Genomic DNA, 20,697 nt, shown 5'->3' with positions numbered 1-20,697 from the left:
AAGGGTCTGTCATCTGTGTGAATCCGCTGGTGCTGGAGGAGATTGGAGCTGGTCTGAAACCTCTTCCCACACTGGGGACACTCGTGGGGCCTCTCCCCGGTGTGGATGCGCTGGTGCCTGACGAGGTGGGAGTTTTGCTTGAAGCCCTTCCTGCATTTGGGGCAGCGGAAGGGCCTCTCATCCGTGTGAATCCGCTGGTGCAGGAGGAGATGGGAGCTGCTCCGAAACCTCTTCCCACACTCGGGACACTCGTGGGGCCTCTCCCCGGTGTGGATGCGCCGGTGCTTGATGAGGTCAGAGTTGTACCTGAAGCCCTTCCTGCAGTCGGGGCAGCGGAAGGGCCTCTCATCCGTGTGAATCCGCTGGTGCTGGAGGAGATTGGAGCTGGTCTGAAACCTCTTCCCACATTCCCCACACTCGTAGGGCCTCTCCCCTGTGTGGATGCGCTGGTGGACGATCAGGTGGGAGCTCCACCTGAAGCTCTTCCCACATTCCCCACACTTGTGGGGCTTCTCCCCATCGTGAAGCTGCTCATGAACCACTAGCTCTGACCTCTGGCTGCATCTCCGGCCGCCTTCCCGGCACAGGGTGGGTCTTTCCTCCTCAGAGCACCCTGGGCTGCATTTGCAGCCCCTCCTCCTGCGGGATCTCCGGGGCTTTTCCTCCCCGTTGGATTCCTGTGCCGTGGAGCCGCTCAAAACGGCCTCTTCTACCAGGTTCTGCCGCGGGGATTTGTCCTCCCTGGGCTCCATGCTCAGCTCCTTGTCTGGGGAGGAAGGACAAGGATGAGCACTTTGACTTTACAGGTCCTTCTGCCAAGTCCATCTCTAGAAATCACTGGGCACTGTGTGTCCAACCAAAAATCTGCTCTGAAAAAGCATCTCAGGAGTTCCCCCTCTCTGGCCTCTCTGTTTTGGGGTTCTGGGGCTCCCGCCTGTCCTGGCTGCTGGCGGTCCCTCTTTTATTTGAGTCCCCCTCTCTACTTGGTCCCCGCTCTCCCCAGGCTGCTGGGAGTCCCAGGAATCCAAAAGCTCCCCCCTTTGGTCTCCCCACTTAGGGATGCTGGGGGTTATGGGGTCCCCAGGTCCCTTCTCCCCTTATTCTCTGCTTCGGGGTGCAGGGGGTCCAAGGAGTCCCCCCTGCCCCTCTCCAGGCTGTTGAGGGTCCCGCGAATGGCGGCGCTCCCCCCTCTCTGGGCTCCCCACTTTGGGGCCCTGGGGGTCACAGGGGTTCGCTCCTCCAGACTGCCGGGGCTCCCCTGCTCCCGGTACTGCCCCTCTCTGCTCGTCCCACTCTGGGGCTCCCGAGGTTCCCCCTCCGGCTCTCCCAAGGGGTCCCGCAGCCCCCTGGCTCCGGGCTGGAGGTGGCCGTGCCTGACCCACCAGCATGGGGTGGACCTGACATCCCACCACCCCCCACTGAGGCTCTGCCAGCAGCCAGCACAGGGACCCCCCAAAAACACCGCCTGGGGACCCCCCAGTATCCCCTCAAGGGGCACCTACAGCTCAGCTCTGGACTCCTGCAAGATCCAAACATCCCCCCCACAAACACTGGCCCAGGGACTCCCCAGGATATTTGGGCCAAGCTCCCCCTCCCCATCACCTGTGGGATGGGGGGGTCGATGCTCCTTGGGGTGAGGGGCCTGCAAATTCTGGGACCGCTGGACCCACGAGCTCCCTCCTCTTCCTCCACCTTCTTCTCGTCTTCCTTCATCTGTCCTCCTCCTTCTCCCTAATCCCACCTCCTGCTCCTCCTCTCTCCATCCTTTCTCCTGCTTCTTCCCCCCTTCTTGTCTTCCATCCCTCCTCCCCTGTTCCCCAAGCCCCTCACATCCCACGGGAGGAATGGGAATGGAGCCAGGACAGGTCGGGATGGGCAGTGCAGGGCTCTGGGCTGCTCCCACGCCCTGGGGTAACCTGGCCAAGGGAAAAGATGCAAAATTGGTGGGTGGAGATAAAAACTTGGTGTTGTGGTCACCCTGGGTGGGGACTTCCACCCCTCTGGTCTCATGTCAGGATGGAGAGGGGAGCAGGGAATGCAGAGACTGATGGGCGATCCCAAGGGATTTTAGGGGCAGGACGAGGGCTGCTGTGAGTTCTTGTTGGGAGAGGTCAGCCCGGAGACCCCAGAGTGTTCCCAGGGCCCTGGGATGGAGAGTTGTCACCACCTTCTGCTTCAGGTGGTGGTTCTGGAGGGACCTGGGCTCCTTGGGGCTCTTCCTGCAGCCGAGAACTTGTAGGGAACCTCCTCCAGGTGGCTCCTCCAGGTGTTCCAGGGGCTTGGGGCTCACGGTGAAGCCCTTCCCAGAGTCTGGGCATCCATAGGGGCTCCCCAGTGTGGATCCCCTGGTGTCTGGGGAGGCTGGAGCTCCTATGAAAGCTTTTCCTGCCCTCCTGGCCCCTGTAGGGTCTCTCTCCTCTGAGATGGCACCTCTGGGCAAAGCTTGGGCAGACACAGGACTTCTCCCCCACTTGGATCCTGTGCTGGGAGATCAGCTCCGTGCTCCGGCCAAAGCTCTTCCCACAGGAGATCAGTCCCCTGCAATGATGGCAACTTTGGGCTTCTCCAGAACCCCTCCCACTCCTCTGGAGGTCCCACCCCCCATCTTTCCCCTCCTCCACCCTTTTCCCATCATCCCCCAATCCTCATCCACCAACGGACCCCACGAAGGGGAAGGGTCCCACTCCCTTTTTCCTCCCTCTCTCCGATATCCCCCTCTCCTTTCTCATCCTCCCCCAAAGCCTCCGTGTCCCACGTACCTGGTTTGGGGCTCTCAGTTCCCTCTCCCACTCAGTCTGGGGAGTCCGATCCCCTTTTCACTGCTCTCCCCCTCTTTAAAACGGGTCTCCCTTCCCCCCCCCCGCCCCTCACCCCAGAGCTCCTCGCCCGCGGCCGGGGGGCTCCCAGCACCACCAGTGCCACCAGTGCGGCCCCAGCTGCCCCCACACGCCCCATGCCCAGCGCCGGGCGCTGCCCACAGCCCCAAAGCAGCCGCGCTGTGCCCTGGGGGGTCCCCAGAGCGGCCCCGCCCCGCACGGCACTGGGAGCACCAGTCCGGACCAGTGCGGAGCGCGGGCGGGCGGCATCAGCCGTGCCCGGGCAGGGCCGGGCCCCGCGGGGCTCCCGCCCGCACTCGGCCCCCGCCGGGACAGCGCGGGGGGGCCCGGCCTGGCCGCCCCCACCTCCCCCTCCCCAAATTCCGCTCCGGGGGGCGCTGGCGGCGGGGGGGGCTCAGCTGGGGCCAGAGCTGCCGGAGCCACGTGTCCCCCGCTGCCGGCACCACCCCCTCAGGATTAGGGGTGCCCCAAAACTCCCTCCGAGCTGCCGGATACCCCGCACGCCCCTCAGGAGTGGGGTCCCCCCGGCCTCATCATCCCCAACCTTCGGCTGCCTCAGCCCAGGCCCCATCCCGCCCATCCCCCTCCGCCACACTTCATCCCACCCCCCAATCCACATCCCACCCTTCCCGGGCCCCATCCCGCCCCATCCCATTTCTCCCGGCAGCCGCCACCGGGACCCCAAAAACCCCGCGTGCCGGGGGCTCCCCAATATCCCCCAAGGGGCATTTCCGACTCACATTTGGAGCCCTGCAAGATCCAAACATCCGCCTCCCCCCCCGCCCCACCAAACCCCCTTCCCCCAGGAACCAACAAAGATATTTGGGGCTTGGTGCTGGAGTCCTCCAAGCTCCAAAAATCCCCTCTCCCAAAAATAACCCCAGTGACTGCCCAAGATATTTGGGGCGAGCTGTCCCTACCCGGTCACCTGCGGGATGGGGGGAGCCGAGAGCTGCGGACACAGAGAGCGATGGATGCACGTGGAGGCTCCTCTTCCTGCCTCCTCTGTCCTGCCTCTTCCTCCCGCCCCTCCCCTTTTATCTCTCCTCTTCCTGCCGCTCCTGCTCCTCCATCCGCCCTCCCCCCTCGCTCTTCCTCGTCCTCTCCTGCCCCTCCCCCCCTCCTCCCGTTGTTTGTGGCTCCCATCCCGGCTTTGTCTGGCATCAGCCCTGGGGCCGTCCCGTGCTCAGCAGCAGCAGCAGCAGCAGCAGCATCCTGTGCTCTGGCAGCACTCGCTGCTCCTTAGGGAAGGCTTTGGCATTTCTGCCGGGCACAGACACTGAAGCTCACCCCGACCTGCCCCGCTCCCATTGCTGTCCCCTGGGCGCTGGGCAGCTGCTGTGCCAGGGCAGCCAGAGACACAAATGAAGCCAAGTCCAGCCCAGCTGCCCGGGCTGATGCAGACGAGCCCCAGGGCCGAGGTCCTGCAGAGCCCCACGGAGCCCTGGGCTCCTCGCTGGGAACGGGCTGTGCTGCGGCTGCCACAGCGGCCACAGCGAGTCCTGGGGCTCCCCCGGCGCCGCTGCAGCAGCACCCAGGTTCCACCTCCTGTGCCAGGCCCTGGCCAGGGGCCATCAGATCCATGGGCTCCGTGCCGAGGGGGAACACAACAACAGTGGATCGGATGCAGCCCCCAAGGACCTCGAGCAAATCGTGCAGGAACATCCAGACCTGGAGCTGACGTTTGCAAAGCTGCAGCCGGCAGAGTTCTGTGGCGCAGGAGAGCCGGCACGGGGAGAGGAGACCTGCAAGGAGCTGCAGGAGAAACACCCTGAGCCTCAAAGGCCGCCACAGCCTGAATCTGTGCTGGGGAAAGTTCTTCCTGTCCGGGAAGAGATCCCGGGATGAGGCAAAAGCCAAGTTCATGGCTGGTGACACGATTGCCGTGCAGGGAGGGCAGAGGAGGGACTGCGGGCGGAGACTGGGAGCCCGGGAAGGAGGGAGGGGTGGGGAAGGTGTTTCTTTAGGATTTGTTTTAGTTCTCCTTGTCCTGGTGTGATTGGTTTGGAAATAAATTCCATTAATTTCCCCAGTTTGGGTCTGTTGTGGCCCTGGCAGTGAGCAGTGAGTGAGCTCTCCCTGCCCCGATCCCAGCCCACGAGCCTTTCCTTCAGTGCTCTGTGTGCTGCAGCTGTGAGCAGAGTGCCAGAGCGGCTTTGGTGGCCCCGGGCACCCGGCCAGGGCCAGCCCAGCGCAGCGGTGCCTGCAATTCATTCCCTCGGCTGCAGCGCTGAGCGGCCGCAGGGCGGGTCCGGCTGCGCGGGCAGGCGGCTCCAGAAGCACCAACTGCGCCCCACGGGACAGGAGGAGGAGGCAGGGGGTGCCGGGGGAATCTCCTTCCTCCGAGCCGGCACGGCCAGGCGGGAGAGACTGGAGAGAAGGAAACGGAGAGGAGGGACGAGGCTGGAGCTGTGGAGAGCTGCAGGGATGCCGGGGCAGCCGGGAATTTTGTTTTCCAAATCTCTGGGGCGAAAGGAAGCGCTGTGAAATCCGTCATGGAAAAGAGAGGAGAAATAGCGATTGATGGAAACCGACACCCCTTGGGACTCAGTTTCTCCCTCTGCATTGCAAAAGCTGACAGACCCCGAGTGCCGACGGACACCCGTCCCCGGCGTCACGGCCCAAGGGATCGGAGCTGCGGCTGGCGGGGCTGGAAGCTCCGTCCAGCAGCTCCGCTGCCGCCCCCAACCCTCGGGCTGGACCGTGGGGTCTGGGACACAGCCCCGTGCTGGGGGGCGGCAGCGGGAGCCGCGGGGCCCGGCCCGTGGGGGCGGCTGGGCTGGAAAAGTGCGCGGGGCCCCAGCGCGGTGTCCCGGTCTTGTTCCTCACCTTAACACAATGTCTTCAACTCCCTGCGTGCCCTTCATTTAATCAGCATTTCCTAAATGCTGACCCATCCCATCATCAGCTCTACCCGGAACAGAATTTCCCAGGCCATTCCAAGTCCTTTATAGTTCTGAAAATACTGGGGCCAAGCCCTACCCGTGATTTCCCCCACCCCCGCCTCCATGCAGACCTTGTTGTCTGCCAGCACCAGGATAGTTCCCACTGCCCCAGGTCTGCGTTTAGCAAAGCCAACAGTACTTCTACCACTGCTTTCTGCAAGACCCCAATTGAGTCTTTACATTTCAACATAACCAGATGATGTCTACTTAGCATGAAATGTAGTTCCTGTCCAAGAGTTGCATGTCCCAAGCAATTTCTTAGCAGAATAAATTTTAAATCCTTTGGGTTTCAGTGTTTGGAAATCATCTGCTAGTGTATATAGCAACTTCACTACATTCTTATTTTCATTATCTCTGTAGAGCTAAGGAATTCCAATTATGAAAGGCTCTATTCTGTAAGCTCATTAAAAGTTAATATCTACCACAACACTGTCTATTTTATTGGTTCTTTGCAATTGCTTAGCAAAGAAAATAAGCACCAGGCTTTTAAAGAGAGAGACACACTTTCTTACATAGAAAGACACAATCTTGTTGCCACCAAAGCACTCACACAGGTGAAAGTCACAATTTTCCTGCCTCTTCCTTCCTTTCCAAACCAGTGCAGCATGAGAGAAAGCAGCTGTTTCCCGAGGCCGATGGGTCACAGACAGGTAAGGTGACATTGAGGCTTGTTCCTCAGAGGCAGTCAGCAAGCAGCAGATGATGATCTCAAGGATCCAGGTGACACCATCACCCTCTCAAGGGAGGAATCCTTTAAGCAAGCACATTGCTCATCACTTCCATCCTGCTTTGGTTTAATGAACCAGCTCTTCCTGGCAATGAGCAGCAAGGGGATCTAATTTGACTGTTGCTATCCTTTTACATTTTATTCAATCATTCCATCAGAACAGGCATTTTACTTTTGTTTCAGTTACTCCAGAGGACCTTGGCACAAAGCAAAATGAAGTCAAATGAGAAATAGCTAGCTTAAATTTATATACACCAACAAATCATGCTGTGTTTCAACAAGTGTAAGAGAGACGTGGGACTTTCCTTCCCTCTGAGCAGCTGCAAGCATAAAAAAAGCAATGATGCAACGTTCATTAATAAAACTTTCTTAGAAATCTCTTCTTATGGACAGATTCAACATCTGCAGGAGATACCCAAAACACACTCATTGTGCTGCACTTCCCCTTTTCCATTCACGTGTTATATATACTGAAAATATGTTACCGAGTAGCTATGAACACACCATGCTCCCAGATTTTCCCTAAGTAAAACATGTATCTGTGTATGTTATAAATGATCAAACACAAGGGAGAAAAGCCTGGCACAGACACTGCAGCAAAGGAAATTCATCACATTACAGATCTCCCCTGATACTGAGATTGGCCAGGACTTTCATCAGTGATGGGAAGGAATTTCTCATCTTCCCATTTACAGCACCTGAGGCAAGAAGGACCCAACGCCTTAAGGGGTGTCCAAGATAGCACAGAAATTTAAACAGAGCCATTTACAAAGGGCAGCAACTCATCTGGCCAGTTCACACCTCAGATAACTATCTGCAGAACCCAGAGCAACACAATACTCCAAGGAGCAGTGAGATAGCCAGAAGGTTCTCAGCTCAAGAAAATCAAGCAAGAACAGGATGTTCCTTAGCCTGGCTAACCCAGATAACATCTCCCAGCCATTAGCATGAGATGAAACAGAAAGAGAGAGGCTGAATCACTTGCAGTGTACAGATACTGCCCGAGGGAAATGTGACAGGTGACCTACAACATAAAAAATGCACTTAACTGTAAAAACTAGGAAGTGAAGCTAAAAATGAGAAAAATTAGAAGCTGTTCTTGGATATGCAGTAAAAAGCACACTGACATCATAAACGGGAGAAGGAACACAAAAGCACCCAGCTGTTCAAAAGCTGTGCAGTTAAGGTACAAAGAAATCAATGGTTTTTTAAAGAAAAAATCCCTCACAAGGTGAATGAGCTCAGTAACGCTCAAAACAATATTATTTGTTAGAAAAATCATCTGCTCCAGTGCCTGAAGCAAAAGGTTTGCCATTTATTCCATCATTCCTTCAAATCCAGGGATTAGTGAGAACTTCTTAACAAATTCCTGCCTTGCCTTATGGTCCTTCAGCTTCACCAGGGCCAAAGCTTGCTGCTCAGAGTCAGTACACAAATCCCTGTGGTGTTACCATCCTCTCCGAGTGAGAAAAGCACTCGAGATGGTGAACAAAGAGATGGGGCAGTTTCCTGATGCCTGAGAAGGATGTTCTTAAGATAAACAAAATTGCCCAATCAAAATTTATAAAGAAATGACATTTATTATGTGACCGAAATATCGGTTTTAAAAGCCACGATGGAGAAAAGCAGCTCCGAGCCCGGGGTCGGAGCTGGGTGAACACGCATAGATCTGATCTCTGTCGCACCAGACCTCCCAAGTTCACGGATGCTGCTTTGGTTGGTCCCTTCTTATACATTTTTTGGGCAGAGTCCGAATTAATTCTATTCTTCTCGTCATTTTAGCATATTCATGAAGTTTTCTTGTCCCGGAGTTGGGCTGCACAAAGCCTTTCCTGGATCCCAGGAATTGTCCATCCTGGGTGATGAGTGGGCCATTTCTGCTGATGAATGGGCCATCTCTGCTTCCTGGAACAGTTATTTTTAGTTCCCGGGATGTCCGATTCCTTATCAGATGAGATGTAGATATCAGAAGGTGGCAATCAAGTCGTTATGGTGCAAATGTCCCGGTGATAAGATCTAACCCCACCTGGGTGGAATCCTCACTTATTGTGAGAGAACTTCTTTTAGTGTTGTGAAATTTTTCTCTCAGCCAGGCTGCTGAAGGGATTTTGAAACTCGGTCTCTGTAGGGTCTGATTACACTCCAATTTTATACATAATAGCATGAATTACATACCTTATTTATAATGTTCTCAACTCAGTGGCACAAAGTCTGCTTTTGTTCAGACAGGAATGAAGAGGAAAAATGGCAGAAATTCATAACAGGGACAATGAGGAGAAACATTGGGCTGTGCACACATTCAGTCCAAGCAACATCAATGCCAGGTGTGGTTTAAAATTCACGTTTGTGCTTTATTAAAGCCACGCACTGTATTTATGGCTCTCAGTGAATTCTGTATCCAAAAGGGACACGTTAGCTGATTCAAAATTAGTTGGATTTCTTTCCTTCTCCTGTAGCAGTGCCAGTAGGAGAGGTAACAAAGGCAGTTCCCTGGCCTTCAGACATTGCACAGAAGTGGGATCCATAGATACAAACTCAGGCAGCCAAACTGCAGGTATTTCATTCAGGGCCTAAGACATGAAGCTAGGCTTCTTTTAATAAATCACAGACAGGGATGAGCTCCTGACATTAATATTGCACTCCTCCCTCTTTCTGCTGAGACAGTCTGGCCAACACGAATATCCCTAATACAGATCCAGGGCTCTGGTATAACAGCCACCCCAAAAAGCCATAGTTCCAGCTACCTTTCCTTTCTTTGCATCATACCAGGAGGAATCAAAAGGAATGAAACCTATTTCATTTATTATTACAGGTGAGAACCCCTCTAAGTACATAGGAAGAGAAGTTGTATTTTGTAACCTTGTTCTCCATCTAGAAGTAAAACAGGGGCTGGTGTGAGGCAACGAGGGCAACAGAGAAAATGCTGAAAAGAAACGGAGGAATGTGAAGCCAAATTTTCAAGCATTCCAGGCAATCACACCACTCAGGGACAGTCTACAGCTCAGCAAATCACATGCTGGAATGCAGTGGAGTATGGAGTAGGGCAATAGGGAACTGCTGAACCAAATAGGTGCTACAGCCTCTTGTGCTCAGGCTCTTAGCCCAAAGTATGTTTTAGCTCCAACTGAATGGCATTCTGAACCAGAAGAGCACTGACCTTTTGATTTTGGCAGTTCACAGTTCTCAGACAGCAGAACGTCTGTGGCTCCTCTCATCATTATTTTTGCTGTTTTCACTACTGGCCATCAAGTTTCCTGCAGTAGCCATCCATGAACCCCGGATCACTACTACATTAATAACACAGAACATGGCTCTCAGAGTGCATTAGTGAGGTACCAAGAGAAAACCCAAATGATGATCCTACTCACTGAAAAGGTAACAGACAAAAAAAATGAAAGTGTGAAAATACTTTTTAAAAGATGGCTGAAATTAGGCAAATTCTTAAAATTAAGTAAATGTCTGAAATGAAATTTAAGCAAATTTAACTGTTGCAAAGTATTCTGAATACACATACAGTACAATATACTAGAGTCCAGAATTAGAAAAACTTCTGGTCATGGAAATATGGGGTAAGGGATATGTTTATTTGGAACAATGAGTTCAGCAGAGGTCTCTTTGCTACAAATATCTTGAATTTAATTCTTCTGCCTTGATACAATCTCCTGAGAAAATAAAAAAATAAAATAAAAATCCTACAGGAAAAACTTGTGTTGGATGCAATCTCTTCACTCATACCTGATACAAAAGTCTAATTTATTCTCTTGATTTATTGTCTTAAGGAGAATGAATTAATTATTCTTCCACTCAGAAGTCTATGGCATCAATCCTTGAGTTGAATCAGAGAAAATTCAATCTCTCATGAGTTCCCACTCCATTTACTTTTCTTGTAAGTGTTCTGTTTTGTTGAAGTGAAAGCTCCTCTGGACTCAGGCCCAGAGGGAAGCCAAAGCACAGGGGTTGAATTAAAACCTTTGGACAAGCTGAGATACATGAAGTCACACCAAAGTGAAATAGAAATACAGATTTTTTAACCTTTAGTAGAAATATATGCTAAGTGCCTTAAACATTGAAAAGCTGCAGCAGAGACCTTAAACACAGTTCTTACTGCAGCAGGGTTACCTTTTCACAGAATTCTTTACTTTAGACAAAATATGGATAGAATGACACTGTTCACATTTTTTAGATAGAGCATTCACGTAAACAATAAGAGCTGATAGAAACTGCATCCGCAAATCTGTGTAATACCTGTGTAACACTGGTGTGAGGCTTACGACTGTTAGAATTAGACCAGGATCAGTTAAGAAAAGGAAAACTGGAATCGTGTGTTAATCTTATTGGTCAATTAACAAATCTAATCCATAATTCTGCAAGAAAAAATATAGAGTCTAGAGCATATAGAGCATATAGAACATATAGAGCATATAGAGCATATAGAAGAAGAAGAAGAAGCTGTTTTTGCCTGTTGTTGCTGTTGCTGCTTGCCTTTATCATGTAACCCCCTTTGAACTCTGCCTTCAAGAAAGCTGTGAGACTATGAAATACAGAACTCAGCAGAACAGCAGCCTCCTCTGCTCTCTCACCCTGGTCCGGGAAGGAAGGGTACCCCGTCCAAAGCTCAACAGCGCAGAGCCCCAAGGCTGCTGTGGGCAGCAGGGCCCAGGGGCCGTTCCCACCCGCAGCGCTCCTGTCCTGGGCTGGGCCTGCACAGGGGCTGGGGCACCATGGCTGGGGCAGCGGGGCACAGAGGGGCCACGGAGCCGCTGCCGGGGCTGACAGCAAGGCCAGGGACACACAGGGAATTTCTGGGCATTGCCTGCGCTGGGCAGGGCTGAGTGTGGGGAAGGCAGAGCTCAGCTGGCCTCGGTGGCTGCAGGAAAAGCCGAGAGCCCGAAGAGCCCCCGTGGCTGTGCTGGAGAGCAAGGCTGGAGGAGGGAAATGCGGGGCTGCTGCGGGATGGGGAGGGGGATTGAATTCCAGCAGGCACCGACGGGGGGCTGAGAGACTCAAGGGCTCCTTGGCCTGAGCCTGTCCTGGAAAAGTCTCTCAGCCCTCTGTGCCCATGAAGGGCTCCAAGGAGGAGCAGAGCTCATCTTGGCAGGACCCTCATGGAATCCCTGAGGGACAAATGCCAGTGCCTGCCCAGCCTTCCCAACGTCCCTGACACCAGAGGCCTTTTCCACATCCCTCGGTTCCAGGTCAGTGCCCAGAACACAGCACAGCCTGTCCAGGTCCTGGGGGCGATTCCCAAGGGAGGCAGCTGTGATTTCTCCCCACAGACCCACCACTCCGGTGTCTCTCTGTGCAGCCCTTGGCTGTCCTGAGCACTTTCCCTGGAGCCTCCCTGCCCTGGACGTTTGTCTGCATGCAGTTCTCAGCACAGCCCAGCAAAGAATTCAGGTGCTGTGAAAAGTGAGGTTCACTCTCCTGTTAGAATTTAAAGAGTTTAATATAAAGACAATAAGAGACACGTAAAATAAAGCAAAGGGATAACGGCCGGGTGCCTTGGCGCTCTGCCAAGAGCACACCTGATGCCCGAGGTGAGTCTCTTTTATACCATTTTTACTGTCTGTTCTCTATTCATATTAAAACTTTTCCAGGAATTGATCTGCATGGCCACTCCTTGGGTCCGCCTTTTTAGAGCATGCGTAGTCTTCTGCCTTGTGGTTTTATTTCTTTTGATTCTTGGGGTTGGGCCCGCTAGGTAAGAGTCGATGGTGGGGTGGATCTCTTAATTCTCCAGACAGTCAGGGCTGATTGCAGCTTTGGGCCTCTTTGCCCCCCGGGCAGAGCGGTGATAGCAGCTCTCGGACCCTCCTGGCTGCCCGTTCTCCGGGCGGAGCAGCCTTTGGGCCCTTTTGTTCTCTGGACAAAGTGTTGATTAGCAGCTCCTTGGGCCTCATCCTCTGCTCCCTTGGAGGTTATCTTACTTGCTCACACTTGCTAACATTCTTGCTAAAACGAGAGAAAACTACATCCACACAGCAAAAAGCATTTCTAACATTATATAATATCTACTTTAATACTTTGCGAGAAGCCAATACTATAATATATGTTTATAACAGGTGCTTTCCCAGAGGACATTACTCTGGCAGTGAAGTGGCCTCAGGGCACAGTTTGTGCCCCTGGAATTGTGCCAGCCCCGAGTGCTGCTGATGGTGTTTGTGCTCACTCGGGTTCATCTCCCCACACCCACTCAATGCACTGCTGAAGGCTCCTCAGGACACAGCAAACACGGACTGCTGGCCTGGTCACTTGGTGTCCCTCCGTGCAGGGACAACCAACCTCCTGCAGGGGAGGGCAGAGGCCAGTGCTGGGATTGCTGGTGGCAGGGGCTGGTGTGGGACACTTGCCCTGGGCACCTTCCCAGGCTGTGCCCGGAACAAAGGCACAGCCCAGGCCCTGCTCTGCTGCTCCCTCAGGTCCATCCCAGGAGCTCTGGCAGTGCCAGGACACTGCTGCCTGCCCCCCCTGCACACTCCCCCCTGCCCCTGGGCACTGGGGTTTGCTTTGCCAGGGCATTCCTGGGGCACATTCCTGGCAGCAGCTCTGGAGGAGAGCGAAGCCTTCCTGCCCTGCCCCCAGGAGATGCCCTTTGCTGATGGAGCTGCTGTGCTGGAGCCCGGCTGTGTCCCAGCAGTGCCCGTGGCCTGTCCCTGCCTGTGCTCACAGCACGGACACGCAGCAGGACAGTGACCGAGCTGCCCGAGCACTCCGGCCTTGCACCCTCAGAAGGGCTGGGAAAGGGAGTGTGGAGCTGGGAAGAGCAGAGGTGGGAAGAGGCTGGGCCATTGTCCCTGGCCGTGCTGCTGTGCTGGGAGTCTCTTCCCTCCAGCTCTGCCCACAGGCACTGCCCCTGCAGAGCCAGAGAAGGGCTGAGGAACAAACCTTGGACACAAAGGTCAGGGCAGCCCCTTGTTTTGATTCAAATGCACAGGGAAGAAGCCTCCTGAAAGTCTTTGTGTTTCAAAAGAAAGGTAGATGTTCATGCAGAAATGCAAGGAGTAGTACTACAGTACTTTATAAAAAGCAGAATAACACCAGAAAAAGAATAAGAAAAAGCACCAATGAAAATATGGACAAAGAGGAAAAAGAGGCCAAGATTGTAAAGAGTTACATTCTGAAGGTTCTGGAGCAGAAAAGAGAGAGTTTATTGCTTCTGAGAAGCATCCCAGTCATCATTTTCCTCGCATGGCAGAAGGAAATAGAAAGATTTTAACTTGTGAAAAGTATCCAGTCCTCACTTTCCTCAGGGCATCCCTGAGCTCCTGGTTCCTCAGGCTGTAGATGAGGGGGTTCAGGGCTGGAGGCACCACCGAGTACAGAACTGACAGGGCCACATCCAGGGATGGGAGGAGATGGAGGGGGGGCTTCAGGTGGGCAAACATAACAGTGCTGAGGAACAGAGAGAGCACGGCCAGGTGAGGGAGGCACGTGGAAAAGGCTTTGTGCCGGCCCTGCTCAGAGGGGATCCTCAGCACAGCCCTGAAGATCTGCACATAGGAGAAAACAATGAACACAAAACAGCCAAACACCAAACAGGCACTGACAGTGATGAGCCCAAGTTCCCTGAGGTGGCAGTGTGAGCAGGAGAGCTTGAGGATGTGTGGGATTTCACAGAAGAACTGGCCCAGGGCATTGCCCTGGCCCAGGGGCAGGGAAAATGTATTGGCCATGTGCAGGAGAGCGTAGAGAAAGGCACTGGCCCAGGCAGCTGCTGCCATGTGGGCACAAGCTCTGCTGCCCAGGAGGGTCCCGTAGTGCAGGGCTTTGCAGATGGACACGTAGCGCTCGTAGCACATGATGGTGAGGAGGAAATCCTCTGCTGAGAGGAAGAAGAGAAAGAAAAACACGTGAGCAGCACATGCTGAGTAGGAGATGTGGCTGGTGCCCCAGAGGGAATTGTGCATGGCCTTGGGGACAGTGGTGCAGATGGAGCCCAGGTCGGTGAGGGCCAGGCTGAGCAGGAAGAAGAACATGGGGCTGTGCAGGTGCTGGCCGCAGGCTCCGGCGCTGATGATGAGGCCGCTGCCCAGGAGGGCAGCCAGGGAGATGCCCAGGAAGAGGCAGAAGTGCAGGAGCTGCAGCTGCCGCGTGTCTGCCAATGCCAGCAGGAGGAAGGGGCTGATGGAGCTGCTGTTGCACATTTTGAGCCTCTGGCCATGGAGTGCTGTTGAAGGAGGAGACAGTGAGGAGTCAGGGGAGACTTTGCTGAGCAATGTCCAAGCCCTTTCTCCTGGCCCTGCCCCCCAGTTTTCCTTTTCTCAGAGCCCTTCCCTCAGCCCCGTGCCTGGAGCTCTGCTGGGATCTGGCCCCGTTGCTGTGACGAGCAGGGGCTGTGCCCATGGACAGCGAGGAGTCAGCTCTGCTCTGCTTCAGCGGGGACATGGGAATGGGGACAGGGGCCGGTCCTGGGGCTGGACTCCATCAGCCCAAAGTGCTCCTGAGGCAGAGGAGCTGGGCAGCATCTCCTGTGCCAGGGCTAAGGAACGGTGACGGCCAAAGGCACTTTGAGAGGGTTTCCTGCTGTGCCCAGGGAGAGCAGAGAGAGCTGTGCAAGGCAAGAGCATTGGCTGTAACTCAGAGAAGGGTGAGGGGAGCTGCTCTGTCGCTCCATCTGTCCCCAGCTGCCCCTCCTGAGATCGAGGGCAGTCACTGTGTTCCCCTGAAAATCAGCCTGGCACAGCTGAGAGCAGAGGGACCCACAGCAGAGCAAAGTGGCTCAGCCTTTCTCAGAGTCTCAGCCCCACTGCTGGCCAAGGACACTCCCGGCCCCAGTGTCCCCTGGAAGGCAGCTCACAGCTGGGATGGCATCCCGAGGGCACAGCGAGGGTCCTGTCCATGGCCCTGCTGGAGGAGAGCCGGCTCATTGCCAGCCTCCCAGCCCGGCGTGCCCAGAGCTCCCGGGGCACAGGGAGCTGGGACACCCCATTGCTGTGCTCAGCCTGCACAGGAGGAGCCCCAGGGCTGGGCCTGAGCCTGCAGCTGGAGCTGCCATTCCCAGAGAGCCCCTGAGCAGCGCCAGGAGCAGCTGAGCAGGGCAAGGAGAGAGAGCCGGGCCCTGAGGAAAAGCCTTTCCCTGCGCAGCGCTGCCCAGCCCCTCCCGGGCAGCACCAGGGCAGGACAGTCGCCCTCAGGCCCCGGGCAGCAGGAACGGGCCCGCGGCCGCAGAGATGCCCTTCATCTCTGGTGCTGCTCTGCCGGCCCAGGAGGGCACCGAGGGCCCCGAGCCCCCGGGCTGAGGGCCCCGAGCCCCCGGGCTGAGGGCCCCGAGCCCCCGGGCTGAGGGCTGTGCTGGCTGCGAGGGGACACCGGGGCTGCGCTGCTCAGGGCGGTGTCTGCACTGCAGGGCAGGCCCGGCAGCTGCCACAGCTCCCCTCAGCAGGGCTGCCCTCAGCGCTGCCTCCCTCCCTCCCTGCCCACGGCTCTGCTGCTGGAGCTGTCCCAGCCGGGAGCTGCTCCTGCGGCCCGGGCTCCGTCCCTGCCGCTGCTGCCGGAGCCCAGCCCAGCCCCTGGGCCAGCCCTGCCCGGCAGCCGCTCGGGGCTGCGGGGATTAAAGAGCAGCTCCCCCGGGCCTGGGCACCATGGAAAGGTGATGCTGGCTGGATCTGGAGGCCGCGGAGGTGCAGGCACTTGCTGAGGCTCCCAGGAATCCTCAGTGGGATGGTTTAAGAGCCTCAGCCCCTGCTCCACCTGCACAGCTGAGTTTCCATTCCCACCAAGCTGAGCCTGGGAAAAGTGGGAGCACAAACTGAGGAAAGCAGAGACTCAAGCAGGAATCTCCTGCCCTGAATGTGCTCATGAAAATCCCCTCAGGAATGAGCTGGGCATGAGCTGGAGCTCTGAGCAGCCCTGGCCCCCACAGCAGCCTCTCCACAGCAGCAGGACCTGCCCTGCAGGAGTCACTCCTTGCAGCCACAGCTCCCCTGCACCGCCCATGGGGAGCTGCCAGGCAGGCTGAGAGCTGCCCCTGGCAGGTGGCAGATGCCCTGGCCTGGCAAAGAGCCCTCAGGGCTGCAGGAGCTGCTCTGCAGGACAGCCCTGGGCACCCCTGGCTGCTGCCCACCTTCACAGCCTGCAGCCGGCCCTGGCAGCAGGAGCCGTCCTGCCCTGTCCCTCTGACGGTGCCCAGGGCAGCCCCGCTCTGCAGCACATCCTCCCCCAAGGCAGGAACGGCAGCAGAGCCATCCTCACAGCCATGGCAGCCGTGCCATGGGCCAGCTCTAGAGGATCCCTGCAGTCAGAGACTCACTGTGTCCCACGCTGGGAAGGTTTCTCCAGGAATGAGTTCAGAGCTGCCCTCCCAGCTGCTTTAGCCAGCTCTCTGCTCACTCCTCCCAGGTACCTGCAAGCAGTGCCCTCAGCCCTGCTGGGCTGGCAGAGGAGCTGCTCCTCAGCAGAGCTGCCTCTTTGAAGCTCTCCTTGGTTGCCAGGAGCTTGAGAGTTCCCTCTGTGCCAGGAGCCCAGCCCAGCTCAGCAGCACAGCAGCAGCACAAGGATTTTAATGACCCTCTCGGGGCTTTGGTGTTGTTCATATCAGACTCAGTCCCTCAGAGTGTCTTCAAAAAACTTCCCAAGAACTCAAAGTCAGATTCAAAGTCCAAAGTTTCTTTAACTTTTAATGGGTCCCAGTGAGGGACACGACTCACGTGAAAGTGTCCCCAGGTTCCAGTGAGAGCAGAACTCTGGAGGCAGCGATGGCAGGGGGGGACAAGCAAGGGAAAGGTGTCTCTGGTGCTGAGCAAAGCTGGCTGTGTTCCATGAGTGCAAAGGGCCAAGGCCTGAGCCCCAGCCCCTGGCAAGGCAGATCCTGTCCCTCCCTCAGTGCTCAGGGCTCTTGCCGGGGCACTGGGATGTGGGGATGGGCAGTGCCCAGGGCAGCACCATGGGGCAGCCCCTGCCAGGCTGCTGGGCAGGGACAAGGAGGCCCTGAGGCCCCAGGGCTGCAGGGGTCACTTGTCCCCTCCTGGCCTCAGGGCCAGGGCCAGCAGCCGTGGCCAAAGGGCTGCACAAGTTGGCTCTGTCAGGGCCTTGCAGCTGCTGCCCATCCCTCTGCCCTCTGCAGCCCAGGCTGTCCCACGGTGTCCCTGCCCTGTGCCTCTGTCCCTGCAGGCTGTCCTCATCCCCCCGGCTGCCCCACCTGGCTGGCCCCTTCCTTTGCTGGCAGCTCTGCGTCCTGCCTGCCTCTGCCTGGGCACACAAAGCCTTGGGCTGCTCCAGACTCCTTCTGGGGGACGTGTTGCACCCCAGCCCTGCCTGGGAGGGAAATTCCTTTCTCCTGGTGTCCACTCTGGGCCTCCCCATCTGCCCTGTCACAAAGGCCCCTTGGTTCTTTGGGGCCAGCAGTGCCACAGTGGCCCCTTGGTTCCATGGAACGCCACAGGGTCACAATGGTCCCCTTGGTGCCACCAGCCCTGCAGGGTCACAACGGCCCCTGGGTTCCACGAGGCCACGCAGGGTCACAGTGGTCTCCAGAGGAAGGGCAGCACCGAGCCCCAGGGTTTCAGGGGCAGATGAGACACAGCCACCAGAGGCCAAGGCCAGCCACATCTGTCTGTCCTGGCAGGTTTGTCTGGGAGCAGCCCTTGGATATTGGGAATTTGGGAGGTGGAATCCCAATTTTGGCCATGGGCACCTTGTTGAGAAGGATGGGTTTATTCCACATGAAAGAAAAGCACAAAGTCCAAGAGTTTTGGAAGAAGATGAGAGGTGGCCACCATGGGCAAGGGCAGCCAGATCTGTCTCTCATGGCAGCTTTTGTCTGGGAGCAATCCTTGGATAGACAGAATTTGGGAGGTAGAATCTCAGTTTTGGCCATGGGAGCCTGGATGGGAAGGACAGTTCTCTTCTTTAGGAAGGAAAGCACGGAGCCCCAGGAGCCCCAGGGCTCCTGAGGCAGCCCCTGCTGCCCCGGGAGGGAATTTGGGGAGGGGGCAGAGGGGGTGCGCAGCCCCCGCCGGGGGATGACCCCGGCCCAGCGCCCTTCGTTCAGCACCGAGCTGGGCTTGGGGCCGCAGGAGGAAGAGGCCGATGGGAAGCAGATCCTGCAGGGGGGACAGGGCTTGGGCTCAGGGCAAGGTCCTGCCCTGCACACCTGGCTCAGGTGTGAGCCTGCCCCGGGAAGGGAGCGGGACATTGCCATCCCCACGGATCAGGGCTGGGAGCAGCGCTGGGAGCACGGACATGGAAATCCTGGGAGCCACTGGGACCGCCCTGGGGGGTGAATGATCCCCCCCAGCACCTTTCCAGGCCACCCTGCGAGCTGAGAAATGCTCGCTGGGCCTCGGCCTTGGCCAAGAGCCCCCGGGCTCAGCTGCTCTGAGCTCAGGCGCTGCCGGCTCCCGCAGCCCGCCCAGGGCCACCCTGCCCGTGCCGGGGCTGTGCTGGAATTCTCTGCTGCTGCTGGGCCACTCGGGGGCTCTGGCCCAGCAGGAAAGGTGACCCTGAGCCAGGAGCTTTCCTTGGCCGCAGCAAAGCCTCGGCACGGAAAGACCTTCCCAGCGCTGTGCCCTGGGCCGGGAGGGATTGTGCCACCAGAGCTGTCCCTCCATTTCTTCTGCCAGGCAGCTTTAGCACATGAAAAGTGGAGAAGCCAGAGCTGCCTCTCAGCTTTCCGCAGTCCTGCAGAGCAATCCTGTGTGGGAAGCAGCCTGGGAACAGGGTTGAGGTGCCAGGGCAGGGGAATTGAGAGCCCTTTCCTCCGCCGTGGGCCCAGGCTCTGGCCCTTGCCCTTTGCAATGGCCCTGCAGCTGCCAGAGGGGCCTTTTTGGCTCAGCTGAGAGCAGTCCTGCTGCAAGGCTGTCCTCGAGCTGCTTGGGCTGCACATGTGCCCAGGGAATGCTCATTGCTTGCAGTCTCAGGCGCTGTGGGTGTGCAGGTGTAACTACTGCAGGAGGGAACAGCTCTGCTGGGGGCAGTTCTCTTTTTCTTGGTGGTTTTTCTGTTGAAGGAACGTTCCCTGCCAGCTCTGGGCAGAGCTCTGTAGCTGTATGTGCCACTTGTGTGTGGCACTGTGGCTCAGGAGGTGGCCAAGGGGAGCTTGGCCGAGGTGTGGGCAGAGGAATGGCCATCAGGCCAGGCTGGGGGGTCAGCGGCCGGTCAGTTGCGTTGCGTGGCCGCGGCTCTGGAGGCTTGTGTGGGAGCGTGTGCAGGGCTGGAAGGCTGGGGCTGCCGCCGCTGTGTCCCAGAGCCGGGAAGGCCGGGGCTGGCCCGGCCCTGGCCCAGCCCCGCCAGCTCTGGCAGCTGCCGGCGGGGACACAAAGGGCAGCTCCGAGCTGCGGCCGCTGCGCTGCGGCCGCACAAAGGCAGCGCCCGCAGAGCTCCAGGGCAAGGTCCTGGCCCTGGCTCGGGGCTGGGCCGGGGCCAGCGGCAGAAAATCAACTTGCAGCTTGGGCCCCGCAGCAGGGAGGAGCAGCAATTGCTGGCTGAGAGAGACTCTTGCCAAGGGCCTGCGGGGCCGGGCCCCAGGGAACGGCTTCCCGCTGCCCGAGGGCAGGCTGAGATGGGATGTGGGGCAGCAATGGTTCCCTGGCAGGGCGCTCAGGGCCTGGCCCAGGCTGGCCCCAGAAGCTGCGGCTGCCCCCGCATCCCTGCAAGTGTCCCAGGCCGGCTCGGCCATTGGGGCTTCCTGCCCAGGAGGGCTGGGCTGGGCTGGGCTGGGGCTGCTGAGGGCGGGATGGGCTCTGCCTGAGACAGCTGAAGGCTGCGCATGATGAGGCCGGGGGGACCCCGTTCCTCAGTGGGTTCTGGGGTATCCCACATTCCTCAAGGGATGTCAGGGTATGTCCCGTTCCTGAGGCAATTTTGGGGTCCCCCCAATGCTTTGGGAGGGGTTTTGAGAGGGGGGCTCTGGTACTTGGAAGGGGGACCTATTGTCCGGGATGCGGGGAGCCCATTTTGGGAAGGATGCTGCTGTTTGTGGCAATGTTGAGAGGTTCTGAATGGGCTGTGGGGCCCTGGCTCTCATTTTGGGACTTGAGGTGAGCCCATGGGCACAGCAAGGGCTGAGGAGAGGTTCCAAGCTCCCATTTGGGATGGAGGGATTGAGCGGGTGCCTGCAATCAACTCAATGCCAGCCCCAGTGTGTCGATGGCAGCCCCAAATGGCTCGATCCGTCGGCCCCAAGACCCGGCTGTGGGGAGTCAGGAAGCACAGAAGGGGAATTGGTGTCCAGGAGGGGTGGGATGGGATG

General features: G+C 57.1%; 1 protein-coding gene across 1 annotated transcript; it reads right to left on the bottom strand.

The window, feature by feature from the left end:
* Positions 1-13,684: 13,684 nt before the first annotated feature.
* On the bottom strand, positions 13,685-14,653 carry LOC309585608 (olfactory receptor 14J1-like; the record flags this gene model as incomplete). The annotated part of the gene is made up of 1 exon (XM_082303546.1): positions 13,685-14,653. The coding sequence occupies one exon, from the start codon at positions 14,651-14,653 to the stop codon at positions 13,685-13,687; it is 969 nt and encodes a 322-aa protein (XP_082159672.1).
* Between the last annotated feature and the right edge of the window lie 6,044 nt (positions 14,654-20,697).

Source organism: Coloeus monedula (genome assembly GCF_965178545.1).
Source record: "Coloeus monedula genome assembly, contig: HAP1_SCAFFOLD_80, whole genome shotgun sequence".
Classification (NCBI taxonomy): Eukaryota; Metazoa; Chordata; class Aves; order Passeriformes; family Corvidae; genus Coloeus; species Coloeus monedula.
Note: the sequence above shows the minus strand (reverse complement) of the source record. Positions and strands in the feature narration are given on the sequence as shown.